Source organism: Myxocyprinus asiaticus, chromosome 14 (assembly GCF_019703515.2).
Source record: "Myxocyprinus asiaticus isolate MX2 ecotype Aquarium Trade chromosome 14, UBuf_Myxa_2, whole genome shotgun sequence".
Lineage (NCBI taxonomy): Eukaryota > Metazoa > Chordata > Actinopteri > Cypriniformes > Catostomidae > Myxocyprinus > Myxocyprinus asiaticus.
In genome coordinates this window covers 18,869,463-18,887,453 of record NC_059357.1, presented here as the reverse complement: position 1 = coordinate 18,887,453, position 17,991 = coordinate 18,869,463, and the positions used below count along the sequence as shown (strand labels likewise).

The 17,991-nt window shown below is 37.4% G+C and overlaps 1 protein-coding gene across 1 annotated transcript; it reads right to left on the bottom strand.

Annotated features, from left to right (window-relative positions):
* Nucleotides 1-266: 266 nt before the first annotated feature.
* On the bottom strand, nucleotides 267-17,875 carry LOC127451339 (protein FAM83F-like). Its single transcript, XM_051715943.1, has 5 exons — nucleotides 17,221-17,875; nucleotides 10,799-10,966; nucleotides 6,215-6,336; nucleotides 5,187-6,064; nucleotides 267-4,086 (listed from the first exon to the last, which is right to left on the bottom strand). The coding sequence occupies exons 1-5, from the start codon at nucleotides 17,680-17,682 to the stop codon at nucleotides 4,037-4,039; spliced, it is 1,680 nt and encodes a 559-aa protein (XP_051571903.1). The 5' UTR covers nucleotides 17,683-17,875; the 3' UTR covers nucleotides 267-4,036.
* Nucleotides 17,876-17,991: the final 116 nt, after the last annotated feature.

The window sequence follows — 17,991 nt, the reverse complement described above, 5'->3', positions numbered from 1 at the left end:
GGATATAATACTAGTTAATAATACTGGATTTTCAATCAGTGTCATTGTTAAATTGCATCAAGACCTGATATGAGGTTTGACCGCTCACATCTCTTCTAATAGCAAATCTAATAATTTGTGTAATAGTAGCTGTTAACCACTTTACAATTAAATCTGATTAAATGCACATTTGGCAAATAAGGCTCATTGTCTTCTTCACAGGCAGTTGTTAGCAGAGTAAAATCACAGAGAGGTTAAATGAAAAGAAAAAGGAAGAATGAGTTTATTTGAGGCCATAGCCCTTTTTATTGGAAGTCATGATCTAAAAAAAATCAATTGGTTCACATCTATTATTTCGCAGTGTCATACATTCTTTAAAGAAACAGTACAGAATTGTACAAATCAAATTAAGACGCAAAGTATTTTGTCACATGTCCAAGTCAAGACTAAAAAAGAGGCAGTGTGCTTGTGTGCAGTCCGATTGTTCATGTCTTAAAATCATACAACAGTAAATCAGTTGTTGTCATCGTGCTGAAACATTGCTGTGGGAAACAGGTGCAATGACTGCACAGTCTCATTAAATTGCACAAGAGACTTCCGTTTAATTTGCAGAGACTACTAGTAAGACATTCATAGGTTAATTTTCTTGAAAACTGTAAACACTGTGTCTCTATGGCGCTATAAAAATGTATGTGTTTGTTTTGACGACCCGCTTAGACCCCACCCAACAACATTACTCAGCCAATGGCCTACGGTTGGGGGCGGGACTATCTGACTGTTGGAACAACTGCAGACAAGGTGCATATTCAGAAAACTGTTTTGAAAACATTGATTCCTCTTAATTCCTTTCATAGGCGCTAGAGGCGTAGAAATGACATACTATAGCTTTAAGTCTCAAGTCATTTGTTTACGATTTTAAGTAAAGTCTCAAATCAATTGTTTTTGGGCATAAAGTATGTAATTTCAGCACTACTAACGTCATGAAAAAAAATCAGTTTTCAAACAAATTCCAGAAAACTCCCCCTATTTTCCATTGGTTGTTTAAACATACAGTCCCACCCTGAACTCACATCATTGGTCAAACCAATGTGGCTGCTCAAACAAACAGGAATGTTTTGTTTCTGCCACAGTTTGGGACTTTTAGGTGAAATCATCCTACAAATAGATTAGCTAATGAAGACTCTGATAAACAATTTTGATATAAAAAAATTTCATCATCTTTAAGTGTGACTCGATTTTGTTTCCATTTCCGACAACTAAAATGTTTTATATATACATACACACACACACACACACTACCGGTCAAAAGTTTTGAAACACTTATTCATTCTTTATTATAATTTTTTTTATCACATATTAGAATAATAGTAAAGTCATCAAAACTATGGAATAACATAAATGAAACTATGGGAATTATGTTGTGACTAAACAAAATCCAAAATAAATCAAAACTGTGTTATATTTTAGCATCTTCAAAGTAGTCACCCTTTGCCTAGAATTTGCAGACATGTACTCTTGACATTTTCTCAACCAACTTCTTGAGGTATCACACTGGGATGCTTTTTAAACAGTATTGAAGGAGTTCCCATCTATGTTGGGCATTTATTGGCTGCTTTTCTTTATTATTTCATCCAAGTTATCAATTTTAAAAAATGTTTTTATTTTTTTTATTACATTTTAGTTTTATAATGAAATAAATTAATATGGTGGCACAATTATATTTTTGTCTACAAAATTAATTTAAAACATTTAAGCATACGCCATCAAATCAAAAGATTTTTAAGATCATGAGAAGCATTTCAGTCAAGTGTTTCAAAACTTTTGACCAGTAGTGTATATATATATATATATATAAACATGTTAAAATCATCCCATGAAGATATAGTAGCATGGGTTTTACATAGCTGGGTTGCATTCTTTCAATTTGTTGAACAAACAAGCTGCACGGTAACTATTTTGTCAGCTTTACCCTTTTTCCCTCATTTCTATATCACTCTGTGGGTGCCACAGACGTAAGTGGAACTGGTTTACACAGGGAGGATATGTAGAGCAAAGATCAAGCATCTACTGAACAGGAAATATTTCTGACATTCAGAGGGGAAGAAAAGCTTACATGTTCACATTTTGAAACACTTACATACTGAGCTCTCTGCAGTCCAATAATTAGCTTTATAACTCATGACAGGAAGTCACATGATCTCTGTGTGAGCACTATATTTCAGTCATTTTTTTGTGAGACCAGCTTCTTGTAATGTCAGCATTCTGGAGGCTGTTGTAACAACCTCACATTCCTCTTAAAATTCAGCACCAATAGGAGTTTCAGCTGACAGTGTCAATATTATTTTAGGGATAATGACTTTCCCCATCTTGTCCAATCTTGTTTACACATTGCTGGAGGTGAATATAATGAGGCAAATTTCCTCTTTTATAGGTATAGTATATTTTTAAAGGGATAATTCACTCAAAAATGATTAATTACTCACCGTCATGTTGTTTCAAACTTGTATGACTTTCATCCATGGAAGACAAAAGGAGATATTAAGCAGTATATAAAGTGTCTCATCATCTCATCTCCCTGTATGTTAAGTTTGTTAAATGTGATGAAGTCATAAGTAACAAAATAACACGATTGGGAAGAAGACTGTCGGAGTGATGTTGTTGTTGGCACTGATTGCATCCAGTGTTTGCATGCAATATGACTCCGCCACCGTGTTTACCAGGGGAAGCGACCAGGTGCTAAGGGGTTGTGGCAGAGAATGGCTGTTGTCCATACGGCAAAGAGCAGTACCAGAACTGGGCCTGCTAGACAACGTTCCAGAAGAGTTGTTGCGACGCCGTGGAGACAGTTGGCCACGGAAACGAGGGAGGAGGGGCAGCATTCAACAACACCGAAAATGCAACAAGCCACCGCTGCCATCAGTAGCCTACTCTTCAGCAATGCTCACTCCCTGGGGAACAAAATGGAGGAGTTGCACCTGAACACAAGAGTCTGCAATGAATACCGTGAGTCATGCCTCATTATCTACAGAGACCTGGCTTCAAGGCGATTTCCCGGACTCATTGATTCATGTACAAGACTTCACAAATGTTTGTATGGACAGAAATAATAACTCGGGGAAAACTAAGGGAGGTGGCATTTGTGTTTTTATTAAGGACTCTTGGTGCAGGAATTACTCAATAAAAGACACGGTTTGTACTCCTGACCTTGAACTCATATGTTTAAGTCAAAGAACTTTTTACCTACCCAGAGACTATGGGAATATTTTCATTTGCACTGTATACATCCCGCCTAGTGGGAACGCATCCAAAGTACAATACTTAGGTATAGGGCATTTGTGCAATATTTAGGTGTAGGGCATCTGTGCAATAGTATGGTATATAGTATGGTATAAGGCTTTGTGCAATATCTGATGTGTAAATGCATGTTAATTGTAGTTTATTTGTATGTGTGTTGCTGTGTTGACTGTGTTCTCTTGAATGCCCAAGACAAATTTCTATTAAGCGAGACAATAAAGGCTAATCTAATCTAACCATAGCATAGTTACTAAACAACACTGTAGTGCTTCAAACAAGAGATTTATTTGAGTTACACTGATATGTCTAATTGTGTTGGGTTTACCCAATTCAATTAGGTTCTATCTATATAAAGTGTTGGTGTTGAGATTACATAAAAAAAGTTAAGAAAACTAATTTCAGACACGAGGAACCACTGTCCATGACTGAATCAAGTTCGACCAAAGAGCTATTTTGTTTATATATATATATATTAGATATATATATATAGATAGATATATATATATATATATACACACACACACACACACACACACACACCATGACAATAAAAGGTGACTGAGGTTGTTCTGCCTAACATCTGCCTAACATTTTCTATTTCATGTAAGAAAGAAAGTCATACAGATTTGGAACAACATGTGTGAGAAATTTTTATTTTGGGGTGAACTATCCCTTTAATTTTCCTGTTCAACCTGTTCTAGTGTCTAATGTCCTGATTTGTAAGCACATGCTTATGTTGATTCCTCTCGCTGATAATGATACCTCATGACTGAATACAAGTCTTCTTTTGGTGACGCCTCCGTCCTCTCAGGCCTGAAAAGAAACAAAAGAAGTCAAACATTCTCAGGGGAATTGACTAAGAATTAATTGCATCTTCTGATGGCAACGTTTATTTTCATGTGCTGTCTGCATTGTTTTAGCACCCGATTCAATAAAGAAATTAAGTAAATCAGGTGATGCTGCAAACACAAGCAAACATTTAGTGCTGAACGCAATATGTAAGGCACAATTCCTGATCGTGTGGGTCAGTTCTGAGTGTTTGGCTGTGAAGGATCAAGCAGATTACTGTGATCTAGCACACAGCATCACTCCACCACTGTGATCCAGGCACATGAATCGGCTCTTTAAAATGTTAAAAGTGTGCTCATCTACACCATGTGTCTGGATATAAGCTTGGTTTAAGCCCTCTTCATCATTTGATGAATTACTGCTGCCATGATCAATAAAAACATCCAGAAACATTTCTTAAAACATCTCAAAAATGTAGTTTACCGTTTGCTTTCCATGGGCATTAATAGCGTAATGTTAACTGCACCATGCAAATAGTGCCCACTTTTGTAATTAGACAATATATAATAAGCCAAATTCACATACTCTAGAAATTAGGCATGCTTGAGAATGACTGAACTTAAGTACTTAAGGCACAGTGCTATTTCAGCGCATTTAGTGCCTGGTTAAACTGGATTGCTGGTGGTAAATAAATATAATGCAAGTTCTCGCGTGAATATGCGAGCTACTGTGAATGAGCTTCTCTCATGCTCTCATGAACACGCAAGGACGTGAAGATATTTACTAAAAAATGACTTCAATTTTGTGCTGTTCTCACCACAATCTATCATATGCCTTCAGAAGACTTGGAATTTATCGCAAAGTCACATGGACTACTTTTTTTTTTTATATGTCTTGGATCCTTTTTTAAAGTGACTTTCCATTGCATTGAAAAGATGGACTGAGATATTCACTAAAACGTCTCCTTTTGTGTTCCAAATAAGAAAGTAAGTCATCCAGGTTTGGAATGACATGAGGGTGAGTAAATTATGACAGAATTTTCATTTTTAAATGGACTATTCCTTTAAAAATTTAAATACTGAACCACTGAATAATATACAATTGTAATTGTATAGTATACATACCATCCTCGCCGTCTGTGGAAATAGCCTGAAGAGAAATACTCTTCTGACCCATTTTGCTCTTTTTGCCTTTAAACTTCACCACTGGTGGACTCTCTATTATCTCAAAGGTATCCTCGAGTTCACTAGTGCTGTCAGTCTCTGAGATCTTGTGAGTGGGTGTGGGAGTAATATGTTTGGATGCATCCTCTTCTCTGATATGACTGGACAACCAAGATGCTTCCATGGAATTATTGGTTACCTTAGTGTTTTTATTATGATTGATCTGTACTGGATCTGTGCTTTGAGTATTTGTTTTAGAGACTGGGCTGTGATAGGTTGTGTTCGAGTCCGGACTCTTGTTGTTTGCCCTGCCTTTTAGGAAAGTTCGGAACGAAGTACGCTTTTTAGAACCAAAAGGTGAAAGCTTCTTCCCATCACCTTTACTGTCCTCGGTTCCATCTGGGGACAGCGGACGTATACTGTCCCCATTGGTGTAGATTAATTTTTCCATGTTATTCACAGTGCCGTGGTCAACACAGTCCCTCAGCGTCGAAAGATCCTGCAGAGAACCAGTCATGCCTAGACTGTTGCCAACAACCAAAGAGTACTTAGGATTGTGGTATTTATGTGCAGGCACCTTTATGTCAGTCTGTTTGGTGCCCTCTAGAGACACTTGGAAGCGAGATGTGGACACAGGAACTGCATGTCTAATGGGTTCTACTGGTGTTTTCAGCACAGGAACTATCAGGGATGGTTTAGTGATGTGAAACTCACGGTACAGATCCACTTTATCAGACACAGCGTACAGCTCTCTGAAGTCATTGTCGAAGAAGTCAACGACTTGTCCTGACATTACAGTGATTGTGTTACGGTTCATTCTGGAGGCGCTCCATGTAAAGCTACATAGAATGGAAAGGTAAATAAAATGTGTTGATGAAAGAGTGTGTAAACAAATGAGAAAAAAAATTATAATAATGTGTGAACAAGGTGTACTGTGTAAACAGATGTGAAGTTTGGGTGAGAGAGGTACATCTGGTCTACATACTAACCTGTATGATCCAGACATCACTTTCTCTCCATCTACCAACATATACTTTGAGCACAGCGATCCTGGAAGACGACCAAAAGACAGAGCCAACCCAGAGCCTCTCACAGTTCGCACCCGCAGGTTCTTAAGCAGGGAGAGAGAAACATTTTTATAAACAAGGGGTTCAAGGTTTGACTAGTTAGCATGATCCAGTTAAGCTCTGCTGATAAATGCTGTAACTACACCATCTGATTCTAAAAAGGAATTTCCTCCATTGATGGCCATGAAAGCAACATATAAAAAGGTAAAATTTTCATGATCTTTGCCAGTGCACAATTTGAAAAGCTCTTAAAAGGCTGAAATGGACTTATATATATATATATATTCACTGTCTGTTGTCTTGGATGTCAGAGCTCAGTATAGTTACTATGTTAGGACTGTGCGCATTTATCAGCATCGTCATGAAATAATTTCTCTTACAGCACAGGTGATTGCTAAAAAAACCTTCTGTTGTTCACATTAGCAAAGATGGCATACTTTTAAAGGACTTAAAAGGACTTAAATATTGATCTGTTTTTCACCTACACCTATCAAATCGCTTCTGTAAATATAGATTTAAAGGGTTAGTTCATTCAAAAATAAAAATGTTCTCATGTACTCACCCTCATGCCATCCCAGATGTGTGACTTTTTTCTTCTGCAGAACACAAAGATTTCAGAAGAATATCTCAGTTCTGTAGGTCCATACAATGCAAGTGAATGGTGACTAAAATTTTGAAGTTTCAAAAAGCACATAAAGGCAGCATAAAAAGTAATCCATATGACTCCAGTGGTTTAATCCATTTCTTCTGAAGCTATCAAATTGGTTTTGGATGAGAACAGACCAAAATGTAACTAATTTTTCTTGACATCAGCAGTCTCCTTGGCGATCATGATATCAAGCTCAAATACAGTTCCTAGCGACATCTAGCGCATGCTTCAAGCACTAGGAAATGTAATTGAGAAGTGTAATCTAGGAGGTGTAACCAAAATATAACTAATTTTTTACTGTATATCATTCTATTGCAGTCTCTAGGCATGATCCTGATTCCATTTCATGATTCAATTAGACTTCCTAGTGCTTGACGCATGAGCAGAGTGCTAGTTGGCACTAGAATCAAGCTTGTAATCATGATCGCCAAGGAGACTGCTGATGTACGATTTATCGTGAAAAATGTGTTACATTTTGGTCTGTTCTCACCCAAACCCGATTGGATCGCTTCCAAAGACATAGATAAAACCACTGGAGTCCTTTGGATTACTTTTATGCTTTTTGGAGCTTCAAAGTTTTGGTCGCCATTCACTTGAATTGTATGGACCAACAGAGCTGAAATATCCTTCTGAAAATCTTAATTTGTGTTCTGCATAAGAAAGAAAGTCATACACATCTGGGATGGCATGAAGGTAAGCAAATGAGAGAATTTTTGGGTGAACTATCCCTTTAAATCACATGGTCTATCAAATGTGCAGCCTAATTCTAATGAAAATAAGGCAACTGGCAACATTTTGGAAAAAAATAAAAATACATGGTTCATTACACGTATTGCAGCTGTACCAAGGTAAAATGTCTACTGTATGGTGCTAAAAGTGAGGTAAATATTCTCCCAAACATATTTTTAAGGTTAATGCTCTATCGACAAAACTACCTCCCTACCCTAAACCTAAACCTAACCAACAGTGTCATAAAAAGCAAATGTGAGATGACAAACAGATACATTTTTTTTAAATTAATGCTCTATCTAGATTTAAAATCCACAATAAACAACCTCTCTATTCTAAACCTTAAACTTACCAATAGTGTAATAGCAAATGCGAGATAAAAAAATACAATTGCTCAAGCAACCATGTCATTTTGTGGTGCATTCTGTGGTGCTTCGGGGCGAAAAGTAAGCGTTCATAAACTGACAATTAGCGCTTTTACTCGTGATTTGTGTGAAAATGAATAAAATACATGTTTTTTTTCACCAGGTGAAAATGTATGATGACATGCGGTGATGCATACAACAAGCCACATATATCATTTTGCAAAAATGTAGGAAAAGTAATGTGATTCTATGAGACCAGGCTGCTAATGTGTGAGGTCATTCTAGACAAACACACAACTGGCTCTTTTAACTGTAAAGCAGGACTACAGCTGCCATATTGAATGTTATGATTTCTCCCATTCATATATACATATACTGTACGATTGGTCCTTCTTCTCTTATAATGTCTCTGATGCTAACAGATTATAACAGACTTTAACAGGTATTTCAGATGTCTTTGTTCTAAAAGAACACAACATTTTAATGCACCATAAAATACAATTCTAGTTATAATAAAAAAAGGAGGTCAGGATTAAAAAAAACCTGAGGTGTCAGAGCAACACACCTGACTTGGGCAAATATTCAATGTGATGTCAGTAGTGTGAGGTTAATGGAAAATAAATCCTTGCACACAGAGGTGTGGCGATTTCATTTGCACAATCAAGACTCAAACAGAATACTGAGAGGAATACTGCAGGAATACTGTCTTTGAGTACATGGCTGGCATGGACAAGAAAAAGCAGAAGCGTGAGAGATGAGAGCACTCCACAACTCTCCTAAATAAGATCAAGTTGCCTTTTTTCTTAGTTCTGCGGAAATCTGAATATCGCCTTTCAAGAAACAACAATACACTATGCAATAGAGTTAGATAATTCAGTAAAGTGTCAGATGAAAAGCCCCAGTGTCATATTAAAAAGCAATCCACATACTGTAGATAAGACTTGTTGGCAATGTATATAAAGGAGATCGGTGCTATATGAGGCAGTCTTGCGGAAAGTCCTGAGTTTTATTCTACAGGCACTGTTATGTTTGTACACAGCGGACCAGAAAGTCAGTTGAAGCCTGTTGCAATAGACAATCATCCACAGTTTCAAGTTCACACATGTCTTCTAGAACAGCTGACACTCTGGTAACATGTGCAATTATGTTAGTCACATGTTAGTATTTGACTGATAAGGAACGTGGCACTTTTCTTAACATACACATTATGATGCATTGATAACATTTGTGTTCATCACTTTAAATAACATTATATGTGATCATACACAGAGTTTAAGGAATAAGAGGGCAAAAGATTTACTTTTGATATTGAGGAATAAAATCAAATAGGGTTTAAGAAAATGCATATTTTTTATTTTATTTTTTTTAAACAAAAGTTATTCTATCACGCTGTTCAAAAACATAGAAAGCTCCCTACGGAAGCAGCAATTTAAGAAATTATATTTGAAGGAATCGTGCCAATGGGGAGCCAACATAAATATGCTTCTATAGGCAGCTCATAGGTTCTACCTTCTAGGTACTACCTTTTTTTGGCCAAAAAAAAAAATTATATACCATTTATGAAAGTCTGTCCTTATAAGTATGAACATAATTTTATATCCTATTTAATTTACTAATTAATATTAGTGGTCGACCATTATGGGTTTTTCAGTGGCCGATGCCGATGTCTAGAGAGCAGGATGGCAGATATAAATGTCGATAAAAATAATACAATTTAACAACAGCAAATCAGATATTTCTAAAGTGAAACAAACACATATTTTAATGCAATATTTACTGAAATTTGCATAAACTGGAAAAGAAAAAAAACCCATTGAAAACAGAAAGTGTTGACTATCCATTGTAAAATGTATTGGTAGATTGTGGAACTAACACAAGGGAAAGTTAACACTTCTGTTAATCCGCCAAGCAAACAGTTATGGACCGATGCCGATAATCACAAAATGGCCAAATACTGGCCAATTAATCTGCCTGGCTGATATTTCGGTCTATCACTAATTAATATACTATCAGACAAATTCATTTAATACAGAAAAATTATCTGTAAAAATAGTGTGATTAAAAATAGATTTTACCCAATCTTTGTGTGTGCTGTATATTTTTACCGTATTGCGCAATTATCATAGCAACATACTAAGGTCAAGCTCCATTGAAATCAATTGTGTCAAAGTACATGCAAATGCAAAGTGTTTTTTGTGTGGCTCATGGAGTTGCTACCTATGTAGTGTTCCAAATAAGTCACTTATGAGATTCCATGACAGTTAGGATGCTGCTTTAGTGGGCAGCTACCTATGTAGGCAGTAGTAGGTAGCGAAGCAGATCACTAGATTTTGGAACAGAACTTACAGGTTTACTAGAGTAGTATATGCATACAGTATATGTTTTTGAGTGTAAGATTGTTTGTCTTTGTCCAAAAGTGAAACTACTGTTGACCCTTACCCTCATATTGTTCCAAACCTGTATGACTTGTGATGATTAGTGAGTTAGAATCACAGCCTCATTCACACACACACACACACACACACACTCACACACTCACACACTCACACACTCACACACACACACAAAAGATGCAACAAAAGTTAATGGTGACTGAGGCTTTTGTGTTCCACAAAGTCATTTGGGTTTGGAAGACCAGGTGAGTAAATGATGATGGAATTTCCATTTTTGGGTGAACTATTCCTTTAGACTCCACAGTTTCAATGATAAAGTTCAACAACACTTCCCTGTATTATAATTGCTTGGGACTAGTGGCTCACTCACCCTCAGGTGTTGTGCAGAAATCTGCAGTCTGCTGCTCATGTCCAGGAAGTGTGGCAAGCCATGCTCCTCCAGCAGTAAGTATACAGCCACCCCTCTCTTACTCGCAGCATCAAAGAGATCCTGCAGGATCAACAGGTCTGTCAACAGGTCCATGACCACTGCAATCAACTGAAAATTAAGTAAAGCCAAACAGGAGTGGTAAGTGCATAGCTTATTCACCCAGAGCTTCTTAAAATGACACATTTGCCTTTGAGGTGTTTACGCACAACATCAAGCTCTGGACTTATATACTGTATTTATTCATAACTTGAGTAAACATGTTTCATACAGGTCAGGGCCCAACAATAAGGATTTTGTTTGCTGGCCGGGCTGGTAGTAGTTTTAACTTGCACTGACAACATTTTCACAGGCCCCACCACATTTATTTGGCAGAAAAAAGATTTCTATTTTTGATGAAACTTTACAGTACAGTTCTATTTGTTAGACATAAATGATTCACTTATAGAGGGCTTATAGATAAAGCAAATAAAAAAAATAAAAAAAACTCAGCATAACTCTCAGATTGCTCAGCTATAAGAAGCCATCTATAAAACAAAGCTGCCCATCTGGGTAAAAGGCAGATATGTGTTAAATATAAACCACATGCATTATTTAAAACTGGGTTAACACAAAAGCTCATCATTTAAAAACAATCATCATGATCTGGAAAAACAAGTTTAAATTGAATGGGTCAATTCAGAGCTTCTGTAGAGCTCAGTCTTATGGTTCATTGGTTGGTAAGGCCTTGTTCCACTCTTATTCGTGGTTACTGACTCACACCATACTCATAAAAGCTCTAGGTAAAATAAGGAAGTGATTTGCATTAAAGAGAGAAAATAATAATAATTTAAATTTTTTTGTGGTGCCCAAAACCAGTCAAAACTGTTTTTGCTGGTTAAAAAAGCACAGTGACACATATTAACTGGGTATCTCTTTATTTCTTTTAAAATTAAGGGGAAAATGCAACAATTTAAAAAAAAAAAAAAATATATATATATATATATATATATATATGAGAGAGAGAGAGAGAGAGAGAGAGAGAGAGCGAGAGAGAGAGAAACTGAAAAACGACTCTTTTTACAAACCTGTTGACTGAAATATATTTGTATATCAGAGTGTATACCAGGCATGGGCTTCACTTTTTTTTTTTTTTTTTCTCCCCAATCCGGAATGCCCAATTCCCAGTGCACTCTAAGTCCTCGTGGTGGCATAGTGGCTCACCTCAATCCGGGTGGCGGAGGACAAATCTCAGTTGCCTCAGCGTCTGAGACTGTCAATCCGCGCATCTTATCCCGTGGCTTGTTGAGCGTGTTACCGCGGAGACGTAGTGCGTGTGGAGGCTTCACGCTATTCTCCTCGGCATCCATGCACAACTCACCACGCGCCCCACCGAGATCGAGAACCTCACATTATAGTGACCACGAGGAGGTTACCACATATGACTCTACCCTCCCTAGCAACCGGGCCAATTTGGTTGCCAAGGAGACCTGGCTGGAGTCACTCAGCACGCCCTGGATTAGAACTTGCGACTCCAGGTGTGGCAGTCAGCGTCTTTTCTTGCTGAGCTACCCAGGCCCCTGAGCGTCACTTTGTTAAACAAAATCATTCTTTATGACCAATTCAAGCGCTCCAATAAATATTTCACATAATTCATTTGATAACTTTATCCCTATATCTGCAACTGTTGATCGTGGGATTTTGTTAGTCTGTAGATAAATACATGCATTAACTAAAGTCACATTGGGTGACTGATCGGTCTTGTGGTACGTTTTTGCTTCTAGTTCAAGAGTTTCCGTTTTATTCTGCCCTAGTATAAATTTTTTTTTTTTTTTAATAAACCAAGATTACATCTGTATGTCAGTGGATGTATATCATGAATCTGGACACATCTGTTTGCATTTTGCTTTGCGATTTAACTGGACAAGAGCGACAGCTGCGGAACAGCAGAGCCAGTAGAGGGTGCGTCTGTGTGCACAAAAGAACATTGTCTCTGTCACCTGTCACTCAACTTCACACATCACAGCCACAGCTTATTATAACGCACATGAAAGAAATTGAAAATCCTGCTCAAGAACAACATTTATTCTGCATTATACACTTACCTGATGAAAGCTATTTCAAAAAGTGGAAGGGACAAAATTGGCAAAGGCTAAAAGTGGTACAGACATATCCCACCCAAAAATGAAGCTGTTCCCAGGCACAAGATATATGTATCATAAAATTAATATACAAAAGAACAGGTCTGTCTGCTTTTATCCTTTTAATAACACATACACTTCTGCTCTTCCGCTATGAGAAACAATCCAGAATATTTCTGAAAGGTTGTAAAGCCTGATCTGCATTATTGACAGTTTACTACTGTATCAGCTTCCAAGGAACAACAAGGAACTAAAAACAGTTTCATACAGAAGTTACAGAACAAGGAAATGTTGCTCTTAAGACAGATGCCTTTCTTATCAGTTCATCAGGGGGTGGTACCTTGACATCAGAGTCATGTGTGACAGCAAGCGTCAGGATCGACCTGAATAATATGTTAATATAATGTCCTGAGGGCACAATCCAATGCTAACATTGACACATTTACTGAAACTTAAATGTAACACTAGTCAGCAATCATCTTTATTCATTTTAAGCCACGCCTAAATATAAAGAAAGAAAAAAAAAAAAGATTATGATACTATAACTCAATAATGTGCACACAATGTGAAGTGTATAAAATAATATACAAATGAATATAAAAGCAGCTTAAAACATGTCAAGAATTTTTATAAGATATCAAGAGTGCAAAAATAAACTTATAAATCAGTACAATTTAGTATGAAAAAACAGTACTAGAAACAGGCTCACATGCTGTATAAACAGGAACGTAGCTACAAACCTAAACAACTAAACAGCCAGTGCAACATTAACTCATTTTGACAAGTTGTTGGTTTCACTTAAATCTCAGCTAAACCCATTACCAAATAAGTCTTTATGCTGTATTGTGTACTTATAGTGCAAAGAGGGAAGAGTTACTACAGTCAACTAACAGATACACAAAAATGTTACTTTATCTACAAAATACCCTGACAAGCTAAATTAACCAGTAATATCACAACTGGCCCATTTAAATCAGAGGTTTTCAGGTCCAAATATTGTAATGAATTACAGTAAACGCTGATGAGAATGATCATTTAAGTGAAATTGTCTTAAACAGGCCAGTCCCATAGAGTCAGACTGGGTGCATTATAACAAGTAGACTGTTATGTAGGAGGACTCCAGTTCTTGAGGTTAAATAAATTATCCAGGACACTTTATTACAGCTTTATTAATAATTAAGGGTCCGTGTACAGTATATGGAGGTGTATTGAAGCCAGCTAAGTGCCTGAATCGTGCCTAGAGTGTGTCATTATAATTGAGACTGACAGAGCACCAGCAAAGTCATTTAATCATATGTGTGCAAACCCGGTAGCAGAGAGGCATGACTTGAGGCCTCTGGTGGTGTGATTGACAAAGCAACAACATAGGAGGAGACAGGCACTTACAGACAAAGCCAAAGGCTGTGTGGGGGTGATTACTTGAATGATTATTTCTTCACCTTTTACACACAAATCCATTTCAAATTACACATATGCATCATACAGATTTTTTGTATGCTGATCTGTTACAAGTTCAAGTTCTGTTTTTTGCGTGTCTTTGAGAATGACTGGTCTTTCTGAAAAGGAAATCTAAGTTATAATAATTCATTTATTATCTCACCAAAAACTATTCTATCATATCAATTCCAACATTAGATGAATGGCAGTTGCTTGTTTCAAATACAAGTTTACAATTAAAATGAATTTTTTAGATTTGGTTTTGGTTTTATGTGAAAATACTTTAAATAGTTAATGTATGTATATGTGTGTATGTGTAATATATATATATATATATATATATATATATATATTACACATACACACACACCGATCAGCCACAACATTAAAACCACCTGCCTAATATTGTGTAGGTCCCCCTCGTGCTGCCAAAACAGCGCCGACCCCTATTCTTCTCACCACAATTGTACAGAGAGGTTATCTGAGGTATCGTAGACTTTGTCAGTTCGAACTAGCCTGGCCATCCTTTGCTGACCTCTCTCATCAACAAGGTTACAGAAATATTCAAACCAGCCCGTCTGGCACCAACAATCATGCCACAGTCCAAATCACTGAAATCAATTTTTTTTCCCCATTCTGATGGTTGCTGTGAACATTACCTGAAGTTCCTGACCCATATCTGCATGATTTTATGCACTGCAGCCACACGATTGGCTGATTAGATAATCACATGGATAATTGTTGGTGCCAGACGGGCTGGTTTGAGTATTTCTGTAACTGCTGATCTCCTGGGATTTTCACACACAACAGTCTCTAGAATTTACTCAGAATGATGCCAAAAACAAAAAAAACATCCTGTGAATGGCAGTTCTGCAAATGGAAACGCCTTGTTCATGAGAGAGGTCAGAGGAGAATGGCCAGACTGGTTCAAGCTGACAGGAAGGTGACAGTAATTCAAATAAACATGTGTTACAAGTTTGCTATGCAGAAAAGTATTTCTGAACATACGACACATCGAACATGAGGTGGATGGACAACAGCACCAGAAGACCCCTCCAGGTACCACTACTGTCAACAGGAAACTGAGGCTGCAGTGGGCACAGTCTCGCCAATACTGGACAGTAGACTATTGGAAAAACATCACCTGGTCTGACAAATCTGGATTTCTGCTGAGGTCCAAAAATGGTAGGCCCACTGCAGCCTCAGTTTTCTGTTCTTGGCTGACAGAAGTGGTACCCAACGTGGTCTTCTGCTGTTGTAGCCCATCTGCCTCAAGTTTCAATGTGTTGTGCATTCTGAGATGCTATTCTGCTCACTACAATTGTAAAGAGTGGTTATCTGAGTTACCATAGCCTTTCTGTCAGCTCAAACCAGTCTCGCCATTCTCCGTTGACCTCTCTCATCAACAAGGCATTTTCATCCACAGAACTGTCGCTCACTGGTTGTTTTTTGTTTTTCGCACCATTCTGAATAACCTCTAGAGACTGTTGTGTGTGAAAATCCCAGGAGATCAGCAGTTGCAGAAATACTCAAACCAGTCCGTCTGGCACCAGCAATCATGCCACGGTCGAAATCACTGAGATCACATTTTTTTCCCCATTCTGATGGTTGATGTGAACATTAACTGAAGCTCCTGACCCATATCTGCATGATTTTATACATTACACTGCTGCCACATGATTGACTGATTAGATAATTTCATGAATAAGTAGATGTACAGGTGTACTTAATAAAGTGTCTGGTAAGTGTATATACTGTGTGTGTGTGTGTATATAAGCCTATTTTTAAGATTTAAACATTTCAATTTTTGTAACTAAATTCCATCCAAATGAATTGTCATGATTTTTTTTTAAAGATTGCTTAATTCAATTTGATGTTTTTTTATTATTATTATTATTATTATTTTTTTATAAAAATGTAAATCCATAAATCTTTTGGAGTGTATTTGAATAATAATAATTATTATTGTTATTTATTAAAAAACATTATAATTAGGTCTACAATAATGATGATGATTGATATTTATTGCATTTTCTATTGCATTTATAATCTTTTGATTTTGTTTTATTTTTCCATTTTTAGAATGAGAGTGTTTTAAGACTGTAGGCCTGGTGTCTGTGCTGTCTGTCATTTGACATGACTAAAGTTTAATGTTCAAACAAACATGGTTATATTCCAAGTGCTTAGACCTAGTCCTCAAATAAACACTCCACTGCACTAAAAAAACCCACTGCTCTAGGGACTAGGCCTGTTCAATATTTAGGACATGCCCCCAGTGTAATTTTTTCACTGCAAAATAAGTTTGTTGAACTTAATCCTTAACATTTTTAGTCTACTTTATTCCATTATTCTTCATTCTCACAACGTTATATGGCTCGATATAATCATAGTCAAGTGTGAGACAGAGGTTGATTTAAATGATGAATCATGCTCAGTCGAAAGTAATAAATTTTACAAAGTACAAAAGTAAAATAAAAAGTAGGAAATTTCACATTCAATCACATGACTGACAATTAACTTCAACAAACATCATAAACACAGACCAACATAAAACTTTTAAGATGGTCAAGGCCATATGCTTTCAAACACTTCTAGTTCCTGTTAATCATGTTTAGGAAGATCTAACCATCATCATTTGAATGACAAAACTGAATATTTTAATATGGTGTTGGCCTATAGAACAGATCTACATTATATATATATAGCCTACACCTTTAATAAATATGCCCTTGTATTGAACGGAAGACTTATGGAGCAGGAACACGTTTTAATGAGCATCCCTCAGTCTAAAACTAAACATCCTCTTACCTTTGTAGATTCTTGGATGAGTCTGCGCACCACCTCTTTAATATGCGGACTGTTCGTTTTGGGTGGGTGGGTGTAAACAGACACCCGAGTCACCCCTTTGTAATGACCGTTGGTGGGCCAACCGATGTCCAGCGGAGGGATCTCCGTGTCAGACATGGTCGGCCAGTAGGTAGAGTGAACACCCGAGTCTTCACTCGTATCATGGGGCGACCTCGAGCAACAGGTGTCCGAGTCACTGTCATATTCCAGGAAGGTGTCCCGCATCCACTTGATTTCCCTGGCGGAAAGAAAGTCCTTAACGTTATCGTCTTTGAGACGCATCTTAAAAGCGCCATCGCCGTTCTTCAAGAGCTGCTCGAGCGCGGCCCGCTGCTCCTCGCTGTAATAAAATTCCGGTTTGGATTCCGGTATCTTCACATTAACGTGTTCATCGTTCATGCATACCAACTGAGACTCGGCCATGGCAGCGGTGCTCCAGGACACAGCGGCTCACCTGTGTTACTCGAGGCGGAAACACTCAGCACACCTTTGCCTGTATGAATGGTTGGTGCAGGTGATTGAGCGTAATATTAAAAGCGAAACGGGGGGAGGAGTTTCTTTGGAGTCAGAAAGCTTCGGCTTTGGCTGCTGTGCTGGAAACTTCCTGGGAATTGAAATGACGACACTCTTGTTTAACTTCAAATAAAAGAATACACGTGAGAGTTTACTTGACTGACGCCACGAAACTGACGGAAGATTAAAGAAAACTATATGACCAATAGAAATTATTCA

What these genes read in the sequence shown, in the direction of transcription:
- LOC127451339 (XM_051715943.1), bottom strand. Translation starts at nt 17,682, where the DNA reads ATGGCCGAGTCTCAGTTGGTATGCATGAACGATGAACACGTTAATGTG. An exon ending in TTTCTGCACAACACCTGAGG is followed by an intron (nt 6,337 to 10,798) that starts GTGAGTGAGCCA and finishes TCCCTGCTTAAG; the next exon opens with AACCTGCGGGTGCGAACTGT. An exon ending in GTGATGTCTGGATCATACAG is followed by an intron (nt 6,065 to 6,214) that starts GTTAGTATGTAG and finishes CATTCTATGTAG; the next exon opens with CTTTACATGGAGCGCCTCCA.